This window comes from Trachemys scripta, chromosome 15 (assembly GCF_013100865.1).
Source record: "Trachemys scripta elegans isolate TJP31775 chromosome 15, CAS_Tse_1.0, whole genome shotgun sequence".
NCBI lineage: Eukaryota > Metazoa > Chordata > Testudines > Emydidae > Trachemys > Trachemys scripta.
This window is the reverse complement of record NC_048312.1, coordinates 19430346-19446928: the sequence shown is the minus strand read 5'-3', so window position 1 is coordinate 19446928 and position 16583 is coordinate 19430346. Positions and strand designations below refer to the sequence as shown.

The window sequence follows — 16583 nt, the reverse complement described above, 5'->3', positions numbered from 1 at the left end:
TGAGCTTGAAAGTCTGTAGAGCAGGAGTATCCTAGCACCGGTAGAGACCAGTACAGCCTGGGTAAGCAACATGGTGGTGGTAAAAAAGCCATCAGGCCAATCACGTGTCTGCATAGATTCAAAGCCACTGAACTGGACGTTGAAAAAAATGCCACTATCCACAACTGATCACATCTTGCCAGAACTCTTCGTGGCCAGAATTTTTATACTCTGTGTTGTGAGGAATGGGTTTGGCAAATAAACCTTGATAGAGTCCAGCATGCTCACAACCTTTGCTGCAAATGGCTGCACATGTTAATGGACATAAACCCTGCCCCAGAGGTGTGCCAGATAAGAATCACCCAAGTGCTGGAAGGACTGCCTAGGGTGCAAATAACTGCAGATGATATCCACATTCCAGATGAAGGGAGCAATGTCACAGAAGCTGAACAAGACAAAAACTACAAACTCTTCTACAGTGATGCAGGGACATGAATGTAAAACTCAACTCAGAAAAAATGTGACTCAGCAGGAGGTGAGCTACACTGGACATCCACTTACAGCAGAGGGACTAAAAATAGATCCCAAGAAGATCAAGTCAGTCAGACATGCCAGCTCCACTGGATGTGAGAGAGGTACAGTGCTTCATAGGAATGATACATTTTCTGTCCATGTTCACATGTGGCTACAATAGTGGAACCCATACATCAGCTCAAAAGGCAGGATGCTGAGTGGGACTGGGCAGGTCCCTAACAGCAAGCATATTACATACTGAACCAGAACGGATGCCCTGGTCCTGAGGTACTACCAGCCAGGAGAGCCACTGACACTCCAAGGTGATGCATTGGAGAAAGGGACTGGGTGCAGGAGCAGTCAGTCACTTATGCCAGCAGAACCCTATCAGATTGAACAGGGATATCCCCAAAAAGAGCTTCTGGCTGTGATATTTAGAGTGGAGTGATTCCATCAGTACACCTATGGCCACCCAGGAATAGTGTAATTATGGCAAGGCCCCTTCTTAATGTTCCAAAGAGATTGCAGTGCATGTGGATGTGCCTCCAGTCCACCAGGCAGAGATAATGTCCAGGCAGATTACTGGTGTTAGTTGATACCTGAGCAGGGCATTTACCCACCATCCGTGAGCTTGGGGAAGGGAATCAGAACATTGTATCCATTCACATGCTGCATTATCTCCCAGTTTCAACAGCGAAGCTGATGGAAATCCAAGAGGTTACAGAAAAGGACATCCGCCTACAGGCAGTCTAGAGATACTAGCAGGGTGGCCAGAAGACAAAAGCCAAGTACTGATAGGAGCAGAACTGTATTTTCAAATTAAAAATGAGCTGAGTGTGCAGGATGGAATCGTATTTTGAGGACAAAGCTATTGTCCCTGCCTCATTTTGCAAGGATATCATGCAAAAAAATATGCCTTATACCTTGGCATTGACAGTTGTCTTAGATGGACTTGAGAGGGTGTTCACTGGCAAGGAATGAATACATAACTGAACTCCTTAGAAGGGTGAGAGATTCTGTTACTATATGAACTGCCCACTCAACCCTGGGAAAAGGTCAGAGAGGACTTGCTTACCTTCAAGGAAAACCAATACTTGGCTACAGTGGATTACTAGTCCCAGTTTTTGGAGGTTGATGCCCTACCTGATACAAAAAGGAAATCAATGCTTGGCAAACTGAAGACCCACTCTGTGAGATATGACATTCTAGATTCTGTACTCAGTGACAACAGACTCCTGTTTGGCTTGGAAGAATTCCAGGAATTTGCATGTAAATGGGAGTTTGACCACCACACCATCTCTCCAGCATACCCGCAGAGAAATGATAAGGTGGAATCAGTTGTGAAAACAGCTGAGACTCTTACACAAGGCTTTTTCTTCTGGTTCATACCCCTTGTTAGCATTTTTGGCACACAGGAGTACCTCATGACAGGGGTGCCAAAACCGTCTAGCACAGGCACATGGGGAGAGCAAAAGGCACATTCCTGACACTTGGATGGCCATCCTGACAAATGTTAACTCCTTTCTTCAAAGGATGGACTTGGTAGAACTTCTCAACAAAACTGCTGTAAGAATTTTTTTTAACATGGGGAAAACAACATTTTTATCTAATCTCATTTTTGCCAACATCTGAACTCTTTAACTGAAATTAAAAGGTTAAAAAAGCGGGGAATGTGAGGGGTTGGGGGAAATCAGCCTGAGGCATGGAAAATTTCAGTCAGAACAGTTTAAGTTTGGCAAAGTTATGAGCAACTGAAAGCAGAATCTTAGAATGGAAAGTATTGAGCAACCTTAGTTCTGCCTATAACACCATCTTTTATGGAGAGTTATCTGAGCTCTTATCCTTTTGTGATGTGAATCAAAATTTTTCCCATTCAATGATGGGCCAAAAAGAACAATGGATTTTCCCTCCTCTTTTTTTTCACTTTTTCTTGGATCTATCACTGCCTAAACCTTAGCAACCAAATAACTTCACTATTCCCAGTTTTGTATTGTAAAATGACAATTGCAAGTCACTTTGGAAGAGGTGGGATTCTATTTCCTCTCTTTACTCATGGTTCAGCTGAGAGTTGTTTAAAAGTTTTAACATAATGCCAACCTTTGATTCATTGATAGATGGTATAAAAGAAGATTTACAGTTCACCAAGTTAAGCCAGAGTTCTCAGTCATTCCAGTCTTGAGCGCTGGATCTGTTACTAACAGACATCATCCTGTTTCTGAGTTGACTGGAGAGCAGCACTTGGTCTCAGGACATTAGAGAGAGAAGGTGGGTTGAGATAATATCTTTTACTGGACCAACTTCTGTTGGTGAGAGAGACTCTTCCTCAGGCTCTGTGTGGCTTGAAAGCTTATCCCTCTCACCAACAGAAGTTGGTCCAATTAAAGATATTAAAGCTGACTGTCTAGGGTGGCTTTATTTTCCAGTCTGAAGGTCACTAGTGTCTCTTCTTTCTTCCTTTTGCTGACTCCCTTTGATGGCCAATCAGAGCTGAGTGCAGAAAGTATAATCTTCACTGATGTTCTTCTCCATGGCTGGGGCATATTTCTTCCTAAAATTTAACTTATTGAATTCCTCTTGGATTTCAGTGATAGACTTTCCTTTTGTTTCTGGAAGCAACAGGTAGATAAAGATCCCGGAAGTGACAAGAACCCCCATAAAGATGAGGAAGAAGAACTGACCAAGACTCTCCTGGGGAAAAAAATTGAGAGAAATATGAACAAATCTTCTGACTTTCAGATTCTTGAATGTGACTTTATATCTTTGAAGTCAGATAATGTTTAAATAAAGGAGAAATCATTCTTTACATGTTTGAGTTTGAGATCAGTCTAAAACTGAAATGCACCACCTCTGTTACGTAAGTGGTCTCCATAGAGCAGGAGCCAAAAGATTCCAAACTGACCCAGCATTGTGCTTTACTGCTCTTTATTCATCCCCATTTTCCTGCAAACCTCCCAAGGTGGTTTAAATTAGAAACAGTTGAGAAATGTTCCAGTTAGAATCACTTACCACAATGAATGGGAAAATCATCCAAATCACAAAGATTCCAACCCAGCTGAGGGCCGCACCAATCACAAAGGCAGATGGTCTGGATGATTGGTCAAAGATTTCAACCCTAATGGATATTGTGGCCCCAGCTGAAAGGAAGATGAAACATGAATAAGTAATAATTGCTGTGTTGTTTTCTTAGCTACTCTGTTTCCCTTCACCTTCTTTCTTTCCTCTCTCCCTCCACTGAAAAAAACTTTCAGTAAAAGTTGTTGGTGAAAATAGATAACCAAACCATCTTGCTAATGTAATGGCCAGGGTAAGAGGTTGTATGGGATGCATACTGAATATAGAGCTGAAAGCTAGGATCTTGTGAGTTCTGATTTCTTTTTCTCCACAGACTCATTGTGTGCCCATGGACAAGCCATTTAGGCCCCAATTTGGGAAGTATAGGAGTAATCTCATTTAAATCATTGGGACAACTCATTGGCACATCCTTAAGTACATTACTGAATATATGCCTTAATCTCTCTGCCTCAATGTCCCTACATGTAAAGTATTGGTGATGATGACCCCAGGATGTGTTGCCATTACGAAGACAGAAAATACCCACAGTTACTCCACACTGGCATCTGAGTTACTACCGTGGTATCTCTCATTCTACTATGTAGCAAATGTTCAGTTTTTAAATGGTAATTAACTCACTGGGAAGATGTGAGGATGAATGTTTGTAACAGTTTGACGGTCTGCCATGAAAAATGTTATACAAGTGCTTATTATTATCATAATTATTTTGTTGTTGTTATAGGACTATGGAACTCTCCCTTTTTAATGTCCCAAAGTAATAGATGGTATTGATAGGCATGGATGACCCTCATGGAGTTTGGCATTAGGGCATGCTTCAAATTATGTTTTGAGGTCCCAGGACTAACGAAACAACTGTGATTTAGCAAACCATGCTTCCCGCCAGGGGAAGGGAAGGCAGCTGAAACCGAACAGGCTTTTCTAGGTAACAGGAAGCCTGCAGTATGTATCAGTGAAAGAAGAGTCACCCCAAAAGCTACTCTAGCACAGTGATACTCAGACTAAAGCTCGGGAGCCACAAATAGCTCTTTAATGTGTTTCCTGCAGCTCTTTGCAGCACATGATATTAAACCACTGAGTGATTTAATTATTAACCAATCAGGATGCTTATACTATGTTATTAACCAATTGTAGAACACCTGGTCAGTCATTTTGCTGTGAAAATTATATATAATGAATTCACACGACTGTGGCTCTTTTGGGTAATGTTGATCAGTAATTTGGCTCCTGAACCACTGAGGTCTGAGTATCGCTGCTCTGTCACAAATGAATTATCTACTCTGGGCACATGTGTATAACGATGTATTTTAAAACTTTTCCTCTTTTTTCCATTCTCTCTCTGTCTGCTCTCTATTCTGTCTTATCACCCTGTTTTTTCCATGAATATTTTTTTCTCTGTGCACCTTCTTTGTTCTCTGTTTAGCAAAACACAAGGCCAATAACTTTTAAGTCTGTGTCTTGCTACTAAACCTATTATGTTCAAGAGTGTTCAAAATTAAGCAAAATTAGTATGCCTGTGCCTAATGTTAAATAATATTTGGGGCTAATACTTGATCAAAGAGTGCCTTAGGTGAACTAGAATTGCTTGTTCTCCTGTTTTATTTATTGAGTTCATGTTGCCAATATGGGGGTTCTCAAACTTCATTGCACCGGGACCCCCTTCTGATTACTTGGGGAGGGGAGGGAGTCAAAGGACTTCAGTTCTGGGCAGGGGGCCTGTAACCTGAGCCCTGCCGCGCAGGGCTGAAGCCCTCAGGCTTTGGCTTTAGGCCCAGGCGGTGGGGCTCAGGCTTCAGCCCCAGGCCCCAGCAAGTTTAACGCCTGCCCTGTTGACCCCATTAAAATGGGGTTGTGACCCACTTTGCGGTCCCAAACCACAGTTTGAGAACTCCTGGGAGGCCATGTGCTGCTACAGAATCAGTGCCATAGATGACATATTTTGGGGAGCGGGGGAAAGAGACATTCTGAGCTGGAGAAAACTATTTCCTGAGCCTCTGAGATAATATAATCAATAAAGTAAGGTCAGCAATTTCCTTCACTCAGGCTCTACTCTCAGGTTAATGCACTCAAATAGTTAAGCCTCTTCCCTCCCTTCTTCCTCTAAGAAGATGTATTCATGTGGTCTAGTTCTGTTCTTTCCCTATCCTTGTATATATTAGCATTCTGGATTCTGCTGTTACTCCACATATACTTTATGGCATGTGCTATTTGTTTTCCCTATCTCCTTACTATGTTAGAGTGTAGCCTGGTTCCTGTCTCTCTCCCTCTCTGTTGAACTAACTACTCACCTGGCCCAATTCCAAAGAAGATCACATACAACAAAATAAGACAGAGGCTGCAATATGGCATCCAGAAGAACCAGTCCTAGAGAGGAAAACAAAGCTTAGTGATGTCTGTTCAACTAGTGACAAATAGTTCCTCGTTTCCCTGGCCTCGTTTTCCCACTGCCCCTTCTCTCCCCACCTCCCAAATTCTGTTTGCTTTTCTTTTTCTTAACTTTAGAAATATGAAGAATACCAAATTGTCTTCCCCGATTTTGTTAAGGACTCGTTAGTTCACAGTCCAGATGAGAGATCTTTCTCATGCCTTGTTGAAGGGGTGAAGGTCTTGATTCCTTAATGAAAGGCTTTTCTCCCATGTGTTGAAGTTAAATGGGTATGAACAAAAACAAGCTTTAAGCAGGGTGACTAAAAATCACTTTCCCTTTCCCATAATCATGTTGTCCTTGCATAGATTCTTTGTGGTAGATCTCCAAGTTGTCCAGTTGTCTATAAATCCAGGGTATAAGACCTGAATTTTGAATGTACAGAAGAATCATTGAACAAAAGAGAACCTTCAAGGCCTCCTTGTACGCTATAAAGAAAGAAACAAAAAGGGCAAAATTCCATTTTTGTTGAGGTCACCTCTTTAAGGGCAAGTCTTGCCTCTGTAACCCCTTCAACATGCACGGAGGTCCCTGGATGCAGCAGACCCTGCCTGCTGTGCAGGGGTGGAAGAAAGCTTTTGGAAGCCTGTTCAGGAGAGCTGTACCTCCTGCACTCCATGGATCAGAGTCCCTGCGCCATAGTGCACAGAGGGTTGGTCACAAGGAAGGGTGGAGCCTGAACCAGTGATTCTGTAGCTACACTGATCCATCATGAATGAAACAGGAGTGGGAGGCACTGGGTAAGGTAGCAGTTTGGAGCAGCTCCTCTTCCAGGAGTGCTGGTATCACAAGAGCCCTGTCCCTGAAGGAGCAACAGCAATGATACTAGTATTGTTGAGATCAGATTTAGCTTTTAACCATTTTGGCTGGGTCCCGCTGTAATGGAGGGAGGAATACAGCAGACTGTGCTAACAGTAGCCACATTCACAGGCCATAAAAGAAGAAGGATAATCAAGATTGAATCTGCATGAGGTTCAGCCCTGTCTGTATCAGAGTGTGAGGAAGACTGGGGGAGTCTCATGACAGACTTTAGCGACTACTAGCTCTGCCATCATGGTAGCAGAAGTTATTTTGGGGGTACTAGAGCCAACTGGACTTTTTTATAGCCAGTAGAACTATTGATGGGAAGGGTTAGAAACAGGGTTGATATTGGAAAAGAACTCATTGAAAAGAGTTTCCTCACCTGCAGGGCGAGAGTTACTGTGAGGCCAGCCAGTATTAAAGCCGTTATCCCATAGCCCCCGCAAAGCAGCCTCTTTCTGCCAAAGTGCTCAATGATGATGCTCTGAGGGATACAAATCACATTGATGTAATAGCAGATGGAGCAAATTCTGACCAATTCCCAGTGTAATTTTACTTACGCAGAGTATAGAAGAGAAGAGTTCACATAGACTAACACTCAATGACATGTAGGGGATGATGTCTTCATCAAACCCAGCCACGTGGAGCACTTCAAAAGCATAAACATAGATCTAGAAAATGCAATTAAAAAAAAGTAAATTACCTCTTACATATATTTGTGTGACACTGTGCCTTGCACCAGATAAACAATTGCTATTCTCCAGTGAGAACCATGATTGGTCTCTGCTGTTCAGAGTTGTAATGTTGCACTTCTACATAAAGTTGGGTAGGTGTGAGACTTTGTATTATTGAAAGATGAAAACATTGTAAAATGTTATGAAATTAAAATATTTTACTATTAAAAAATTACAGTAGCTAAAACCCTGTGACAGTGAGACCATCAGTTGCTGAGGTTTCATCAGTTCTTAATAGACATGCATCATTATGTGCTTTTTAAAGACTTGTAGTCTGAATGGAATGGTGTATTTCTTCCTTAGGAACTCAGTGTTTTTAAGCGGAACCCATTTTACAGGGCAAGTGGTATTCTCTCACACACACAGACTGCTTGTCAGGGAAGATCAGCCACTATACGTAAGAAGGAATGATCTCTGCAGTATTGAAATAATGGTGGGGCTCTGCTCCTGTTTGTAAGTATGGCAGTTGCTCCAGTGAATGTCTACTACTCATTTGGGAAGTAGTGTTTGAATAGATTGTTTGAGGGTGAGTTAAGAACCTTTCTCCATGCAATGCAGCATTGTAATGTGGTGGTGAAACGTTGCAATACGGAATTGTTCCCTTTTAATCTGTGCTGCTTGTGTATGCAATCCTTACACACAAGGATGGAGCGGAATATGACGCTGACCAGGTTTTATCAGTTTTCTGCTGTTGCTGCTGCTGCTGCTCTAGGGACCTGTATTTGTCAGATGATATTGCATCATAAATAGACCTGCACTATAGTCGCTCAAGATACCTCCTTATATTTATACTCCTCAATCCAGTAGTCTAACATCACAGTGGGAATTTGCAAATGAGTCCTATGTAATAATTTTGACATTCGATTCTTAAGTTTGTGTGCTTGCATTACTCCCCATCCTAGACAGAGTGCATGTTAGCTTGGCACAGAGTTAGGTGCTTTCCTTCCGTGGCTAACAATTGCAGCACATATTGACATATGCGGGAGGTAGTCCCAGTACTTATCACTCCGCTGATCCCCACTAGCTATCAGAAACAGCTACATATACGGACACTGCAGGGACAGATCCAAGAATGTCATAGTAGAACATATTCTTCCTTCCCAAGAACCCTGATGTGTGGAGGCTTGCAGTACTCAAAATTATCACCCTTTCTCTTAAATATACATTTGAGATTGCTTGGTGAGATTCTGAAATGCTATGGACTCCCATGTTAACCAAATGCCAATTATACCGAGTCTGTAGCATTTTCAAGGCTGCCTAATAGTTTTGAGACTTAAAGTGAGGAAGAACTCAACTGTATTGATGCCACAAATCTGCAGGGTACCTATAATAATAATTATGGTATACAACTGCCAACGCAAGGATGCTTCTTTCATTAGCTCCAAGACACTGAGAATCTTGGTGCTTTTCATTGTAGCCTTTTCCTTCATCATGTCATCAATCTCTGTTTGATGAGTCCCTTCACCCCAGAACTGCTTCATGGCTGTCCATGAGAAAGAGAACAAAGTCCATCATGATAGTCCATCTCTTTGTTATTCAGTTAACTATTGAATTACTGAGTAGATAATGCATTAATTGTTCAGTACCTGCATTGATTATTCCATTCAACTGACAGGCCATGTCTCATTAATCAATCAGAATGATCAATGCAATAATGAAGTTAGCTGGTAATGGTAGAAAGTTAAAGCATCCCCTAATGCAGAATTTTACAAAGAAAAGGTTATGTCTACTAATTTAGACCCGTATCAAAATCTGTAGGTCATCTGTATTCACAGAATCAGCTTAGTAATGGGCAATGGGAAACTTGGTACCACCTAATATCACATGCCCCGTTAACGGGTGCTATTAACATCACAAATCCAAAAAAAACAATAGAAATAAAAGTGAGGACCAGGGAACTCTCTGTTACCTTTCAGGCAACCTTCCTTATCTCCTTTATGCATCAGGAGGTAGGGCGGAGACTCAGGAAAGAATGGCAGAGTGACCAGCTGGACCAATGCTGCAATTCCACAGGAGGCCATCAGTAACGGCCACAATGACTCAGTTCCTAAATACTCCCTGGGGAGTATAAAAATGTAAATATAAAATAAAAGTCCATCAGATTTTGTTTTTTGAGAGATGCATGGGCAAATGGAAGACTATGAACAGAAAGATAAAGAATATAGAGAAATAAAGGTAGGTAAGTAAGTAAGTGTATTCTACCTTTGTCCCATAATTTGCCCAAGGGTTTTTCCCAGTGCCCCAAAAAGAGGGATAGTAGAATTTGCAAATCCACGCAGCTTCTTGGGGGAAACCTCTCCAGCATATTGAGGATGTAGAGAAATACATAAACCTTGAATTTAGGAGACGAAACAAGACCGTTATAGGAAATAAAATAGTGTAAATTAAAAAATTGTGTTCCGCCAGAATATAAGCTGCCTCATGACTTGTTTATTGTATATTAAATAAGGGGTCAAACAAGACTCAAGCAATCAACTGCCTTTGCTGACTCTTCATCTGTTGGGCAAGCTCTTTCTTATCCCATCCTCCTTGTGCATCATGCACCACTAATCTGCAGTCTGTTTTTTTAAAATGGGGGTAAGAAATTAGGAGTTTTCCTGTGAGTTGCATCATCATCATTATCATCATCATGCCTCCAGTGAATGACAGCAGAAGATTTTTAATGGAAATGAGAGACTACAAAGCTCAACAAGTGAAAACCTTGTAGTAGTATTCGATTTGCTTCTAAAACCATACATGCCTCTTGCCTCAAACTTTTCTGAGGTGATATATCAGAAGGGCTGGTAAAGTACATTTTTTTAGTACTTTATGGGATATTTCTGTAGCAAACAATATTGGATTCCAGAGCAAATCATGAATATTTTTGTCACGTGTATCTGTTTTGCACATTACGTTATTAAGGTTGCAGATTTGGGGCAAAACGTGCTTTTTGTATCTTTTAATGAGTGAAATATTTAATCTGAAAACAAAGGCATTTAAAAATAAATATTACATCTTTTAGATAAGTAACAGGTTTCCCTTAATACTGTGATCTCAGCATACCTCTGTTTGATATGAAAGTAAACAAGGTTCTGACATTGTCCTTCCTGTTAGCATATGGTAGCAAAAGTGATAAAGATATGAAACTCTGTTGAATCAGATGAAATTCTGTCTGCGCGAGACTGGTGCTCCTCATAGAAGAAATTACAGAGCATCCCAATACATGGGCAAAAAAAATAAAAAATAAAAAAAAAATGCTGCCATTCAATGCAACATTGCCTTACATAAGTTTACAAAAGTTTTTGTTTCAAAATAAGAGATTCCTTTCCAAGGTAAAGAGGTAAAATAGGTATCCTTTTGTGTAGGTAGAAATCCAAGACATAATGGCATTAGCATGGGAAGTTTTTATTGACATCTGGGCCACCTGCCAGGAATTACTTTTATTGATTATCCCAGGTCATTTTCCTAACTCAAAGGAGTTCATGTGTTGAGGGACGGGTAAAGACAGTGTACTGAGAATTTTTACAGAGATAAAATAAAATGGGTGAATCTCTGAATAGAGTTTTTCTTGAGAGCTTTATGAGAACATTAGATTTAAACTGTGCTCTGTTTTGTTTTCCAATATCATTGATCAGAACCATATTCTGCTGGAATTACAGATTGTAACTGAAGTAGGCTAAGAACAGTATGTGTCTATTCATTTCTTTCCCATCAAGAAAATTACACATTATACAGTAAGCCCAAACTTTCCTCTAGCTACTCTAGGGATTTTTTTTTCTTCAAAGTAGAATTTTGTTTTTTGGCAGCAGAATTGGTAACATTTTGATACGCGTAAGAATGGTTGGTTGTAGCATGTGTGCTGTTTCTGTGCATATGACCTAATGAGACATTGCACCACTGAGGATGAATCTGGATATTTTGTTGTCAAAGTAAAGGGAAATCCTAATTTGAAGAGACACAAAGCATTGTGAGATAGGAAAGAGAATTGACTTATATGAGACGTCTCACCTGCACTGATGCCGCATAGTAAGCGTCCAATCAGAATCATTTCAAAGGACTTGGCTGTCTTACTGAAGCCCATGACAAATGCACCTGCTAGCATGAGCAGATTGTTGCACACTAGACATTTCTTTCTGTAACAGTGCAAAAGAAACTTGCATAAAACTGAAGGCAAATCCCACCTCCACCACTGTGCCCATCACTTGCAGAGTCTCTCAGGGCACACCTCTCCCCAGTCTTAGGCCTGGTCTACACTAGGAAATTAGGTCAGTATAACTCCATTGCACAGGAGTGTGAAAAATCCACACCCCTGAGTGACACAGTTAAAGCCACCTAACCCCCAGTATAGACAGCACTAGGTTGATGGGAGAATTCTCCCCGTTGACCTAGCTACCGCCTCTTAGGGAGGTGGATTACCTACACCTATGGGAAGCCCTCCCATGGGCATAGGTAGCATCTTCACTGAAGAGCTGCAGCGGTGATGCTGCGCTCATGCAGCATTTTAAATGTAGACAAGCCCTTATTAAATATTTACATGGAGGTACTAGGAAAAACTGAGACATAATGGGCTCAAATGTCAACAATATGCACATGGCCTACAACTCTATCTGTCTTCACAATTTAGGAATATACTGTTGTCAGCCAACTATCTAAGAGGCTGGATGAGTTAATATAGATGAAAAAGAGCTGGCTGAAGCTAAAGGCTAGTAACACAGATTTTATGTTGGTTGGCAGAGGAAAACACTTAGAAGACGTTGGAGACATAACCCTTCCACTTGAAGAAATACCCACAACTCACCAAGTCAGACCACAGCCTAGGAGGACTTCTGTGCTTCTCAGTGATGCTGAACTCTTAGTAGCACCTCCAAGAAACCCATTCTGTCATTTCAGCTGGCTAGGAGACAGCATCCCCTCCTTGCTGATGGTAACCAGGCCTCAATAATAGATGCCTTTGTTAGTTCCCATCTAGGCCACAGCAATGTAACTTATCAGGGTTGAAGGCCTCAGCCCTGAGGAAATTGCAACGAATGTTGAATGCAGCTGTCTACCTAATCAATATATCACTCCAGTAGTCTTCTTACTCTTCTAGCTTTCCATAGAATACCATGTCAAGTTTAAGGTCTTGATACTTACTTTCAAGGTGCTAAATGGTTTGATCCTAGGATACCTAAAAGAATGTTTCACACTCAAGGACTCAACCGCTCATTAATTGTTTCATGACTTTTGATTAGCAATTTGTTTTTATATATACGTACTTGCCATATTTTCTAGTCAGGTATCCACTGCCCATAGACCCCAAGAGTCCCCCTATACCGAAGACAGACACAATGAAGGACCACAGCAACATAAGGGTCTCATGATGAAGAGGAGAGCCATATCGCTCTTGCCAGGTTTCATTGATAAACTTTTTAACATGCTGGGAAAGAAAAAGGGGATTTTCATTAACTATAAACATGACTCCAATGGATTGTTCTTAGTTATTTGTCATATTTTCAGCCACTATTTAAAAGAAGTTAAAAGTGGGTGACTTACTATTAGACATAGTTTAAAAAAGAACCCATAATTCCACCAATTTTTTTTGCTGTTCTTGAATCTGAGACCTTGAACATCATCTTTGTATTGCTCCTTTTCTGTTTCATACTGTGGAACTGCTAGGAGCTAAAGGCCAGAGAGAGTTTAATATATTTGGAGTGGAGTGAAAAATTCCAGAGATGCAGGGCTGGGCGGGGGCGGGGGGGGGGGGGAGCAAGTGGGGCAATTTGCCCCAGGCCCAGCAGGGCCCCCCACAATAATATAGTATTCTATAATATTGCAACTTTTTTTTATGGAAGGGGCCCCCAAAATTGCTTTGCCCCAGGCCCCCTGAATCCTCTGGGTGGCCCTGCAGAGATGTTACTTGTATTTGATTAAAAATTGTGATTTAATTTATAGCTATGAAAATAAGAGGGTAATGACATTGGCTTTAAGTCAGACACAGTTCAGAATTCCCCATGCAGTTCTGAAGTGCACCTCAATCTCCATCCTCTCTTAAACAGTTGACTGGTAGTGCTTTTACAGTGAGATTACCCACCTTATTTTCACTTTCACTGTCCCGAAGCCTTAAAATTCTACTTTCTCTGTAAGGTGAAGTCCACTGAATAACATTGAATCCCCATAGAAAAGGCATTGCCTTCAAAGGAAATATATTTAGACTTTTGCCCTTTTTTGCTTCTTTAGGACGTATAAAAAAGATCTGAAAGGTATTTGTTTTATTTTATTACATTTGCTTGCTTGTGAGTTTTTTACATTAGAAATGCAGATCTCGTCTATCCTAGATCATACTCTGGTGACTGGAGAATTAATGAAGTTACTGGATGACATCACAAAATTTGAGACTGTAAGCTGAACAACTGTGAAGGGTGCCTCATGTCAGGGATTCGTCTCTTCTGTCTCTTGGCCTACCGAAGGCACTCCCAAAGACAGGGGTGTGGGGGCTATACAGAAAAGTTAACACTATGTGGGGATCTATTAGTTTTTCCTGGTAACCTTAGGGCGGGAGCGGGATGATGAGTGTCCCATCTATGCCATCTCCAGCATGTCCTGTCTTCATCCACTCCCCCATCATGACCTCAGACCACATGGATCTAGGCAGGCATGATCTGACTCTTGGTTTTGTGTTAACACCTATTGAATTCCAGTCATTACTGAGTATTTTAGAAAAAGAAGGAAGCTTATAAGAGCTAAGTATTTTTATTATTTTATTATTTATTAAAGATTCAACACCACTTCCCCTTTATGTCGTGAGACCTCAAAGAACCCACACTCTGAGAACCCCAAGAGGTGTCCTTCAGCAAAACTTGGGAAGACCAAACTTGACATTCCTAATATTTCCAGTGTATGAAAACAGAAGATTAAAAAAAAACCCAACACATTAAGGTCTTCTTTATACATCATTAAGAAGTAAAGTAAAGCAAAATCCTACTTTACAGACCCACTCTGAGGTCTCAGCACTATGCAATAAGGAAATGCACAACCCTACTGCCTTAACTTACTGACTGCACCATCTGTCAGAAGAAAAGCTAGCTATAGCATAAAGCATTCTGAAAATACAACTTCACTCCTCTCCTCTCAATTATTTTGTACACTTTGAGGAACACTGACTTACAGGATAGAATAGAAAAGGGAGGAATAGTTGCAATGTAAACACTTGGTGGATTGCCTTGAAGGAGCATTCTCAAGCTAGCATGCAGTCCCATTGCACACACAACCAAAGAGTATTCTAGCTGCTTAAGACTGCTTACCACAGAAGTGTAAGTGATCATAGAAATTTGAAGGCCAACTTGCAGGGATCCGCCAATTCCCAAAACGAAGATAATTTGAAATAGCCTTTGGTACTTAATCTGCAAAGAAAAAACACTCTTTAAGCTTGTGGTAAGACCAAGATAGGGCTGGCTGCAGGCAACAGCAGAGCAAGCACATGCCTGGGGCGGCACATTCTAAGGGGTGACATTCCGTCCATTCTTGGGGTGGCAGAGTCCGGGCAGCTTTTTTTTTTTTTGTGCTTTGGCAGTCCAAGCCTTTTTTTTTTTTTTTTTTTTTTTTGCTTGAGGCGGCAAAAAATGGTAGAGCCAGCCCTTGACCAGGATGTTCCTTATATTTGTCTTTCACTTTCCAGAAATATATCTCAGTTGTCACAGACTCTTGCAGATGTAAGAAACTTCACAGGAACATTTTAAGAATATTGTATTGTCTTCACTGAAATGGTAGCAAAGCATAAGTGGGGCCTTGGTTCTGAAAACACTCTTTCTCCCTCTACTTGCTCTGGGGCCAGAGGTGTGTTATCTGACTTTTTCTCTACATGCAGCTCAAGGAACTGCATTTTGCTGCCATGGAAACCCTGGAGTTTCCCTGTCAACAGTCTGATATGTTGTGGGGCTTCCCAGGGTTAATGTAAGTAGTAGCTGTGGGAAGAGAATTGTTTTTGGTCTCTGCCACTGGATTCTGAATGGGACTCATGCCATCTCAAGCTATTCCCAAAAGATCTTTGCATGATTGGGATTGTATTGTCACATATTTTATTTGTGTTTTCTCTTATGCCACGTGCTAATGAATAAGCACCTCATGACTCTCCCGTACCCTTGATTGTCTCCCAGACTGTCCTCCGAGCTACCTAGGATCCTTGTTCCAATATTTTTTTCACTTTTCTTGTTAAAAGGATATCATCTAAAAAAGTGTGTTCTGCTTCAACCATCCTGATTGCAGAACAGTTACTCAAAGAAGCCATGTCACATACATAGATTTGTTTTAAAGAAGTCTTAATGGAAATATCACAGAAACATTTTCAACAGTATTGACATCTTACATTTTTCACAATTTTTAACCAAAATTTTAATGAAATTATATCAGCATTTATATCAACATTATTTTCAAAATCATTAATGAGATATTTCATTTACCAAAAGCTCAGTCTTCAGACAGAAAACAAATAATTTTCAGTAAAGGAAAAAAAATTATAAAAATTTCAACATGTTGGTTAAAATTATGAAAAATTGTGTGAGACAGAAAATTTTCGACCTTGTGAAATGGAAACAATTTCAAATTTTTGTGCGAAATCATTTTTGTTGGTTTTGACCAGCTTTAATTTTCAGCGAGTAGGAGGCAGATTCTTCCTATTGATATATTGGTTTTGTCATCTTTAAAGTGCTGATAGCATTAAAAACACCAGCTGCAAAAGGTAAACCCCGGGGTACTCACCAGGTCTGAAAGGCAACTGGACATCTCTGGTTAAAGGGCTTACTGTTCCCAGTTCTTAGTAGGTCTCTTTTATAATAAATGAATGAACTGATTTCTGTGTCTGCATCCTTGTCTGAGGTGTGGCAATGAGGAACTGGCACCATGGGATTACTGTTAAATTTGTACTTTGTACTGTTTTCTTTGTATTATATATTTTGCAGTATCTGGACATGGTTTAAAACTGTTGAGTTAGCTATTTCAGGAGAATGTGTCTAGTCTAAGCCAATGGAGGGAGAGGTATCCCTGTCTCAGAATATTCGTCACTATGGGGTGCTCATTGATTTGGGAAGGGAAAGAGGTACATGGATCAA

At 40.8% G+C, this 16583-nt stretch overlaps 1 protein-coding gene across 1 annotated transcript; it reads right to left on the bottom strand.

Annotated features, from left to right (window-relative positions):
* Positions 1-2880: 2880 nt before the first annotated feature.
* LOC117888119 (solute carrier family 2, facilitated glucose transporter member 11-like) lies at positions 2881-16361 on the bottom strand. Its single transcript, XM_034791225.1, has 12 exons — positions 16234-16361; positions 14781-14879; positions 12756-12916; positions 11509-11633; positions 9724-9853; positions 9431-9579; positions 8817-9004; positions 7348-7458; positions 7170-7271; positions 5850-5925; positions 3499-3626; positions 2881-3180 (listed from the first exon to the last, which is right to left on the bottom strand). The coding sequence occupies exons 1-12, from the start codon at positions 16255-16257 to the stop codon at positions 2974-2976; spliced, it is 1500 nt and encodes a 499-aa protein (XP_034647116.1). The 5' UTR covers positions 16258-16361; the 3' UTR covers positions 2881-2973.
* Positions 16362-16583: the final 222 nt, after the last annotated feature.

Bases quoted from the DNA above. Each gene is read 5' to 3' on its own strand.
- LOC117888119 (XM_034791225.1), bottom strand. From the start codon at position 16,257: ATGTCCAGTTGCCTTTCAGACCTG. The intron at 9,580-9,723 runs GTAGAATACACT...TATACTCCCCAG, and splicing joins GGGCAAATTATGGGACAAAG to GGAGTATTTAGGAACTGAGT. The intron at 3,181-3,498 runs GTAAGTGATTCT...TTTTTTCCCCAG, and splicing joins TGATTTTCCCATTCATTGTG to GAGAGTCTTGGTCAGTTCTT.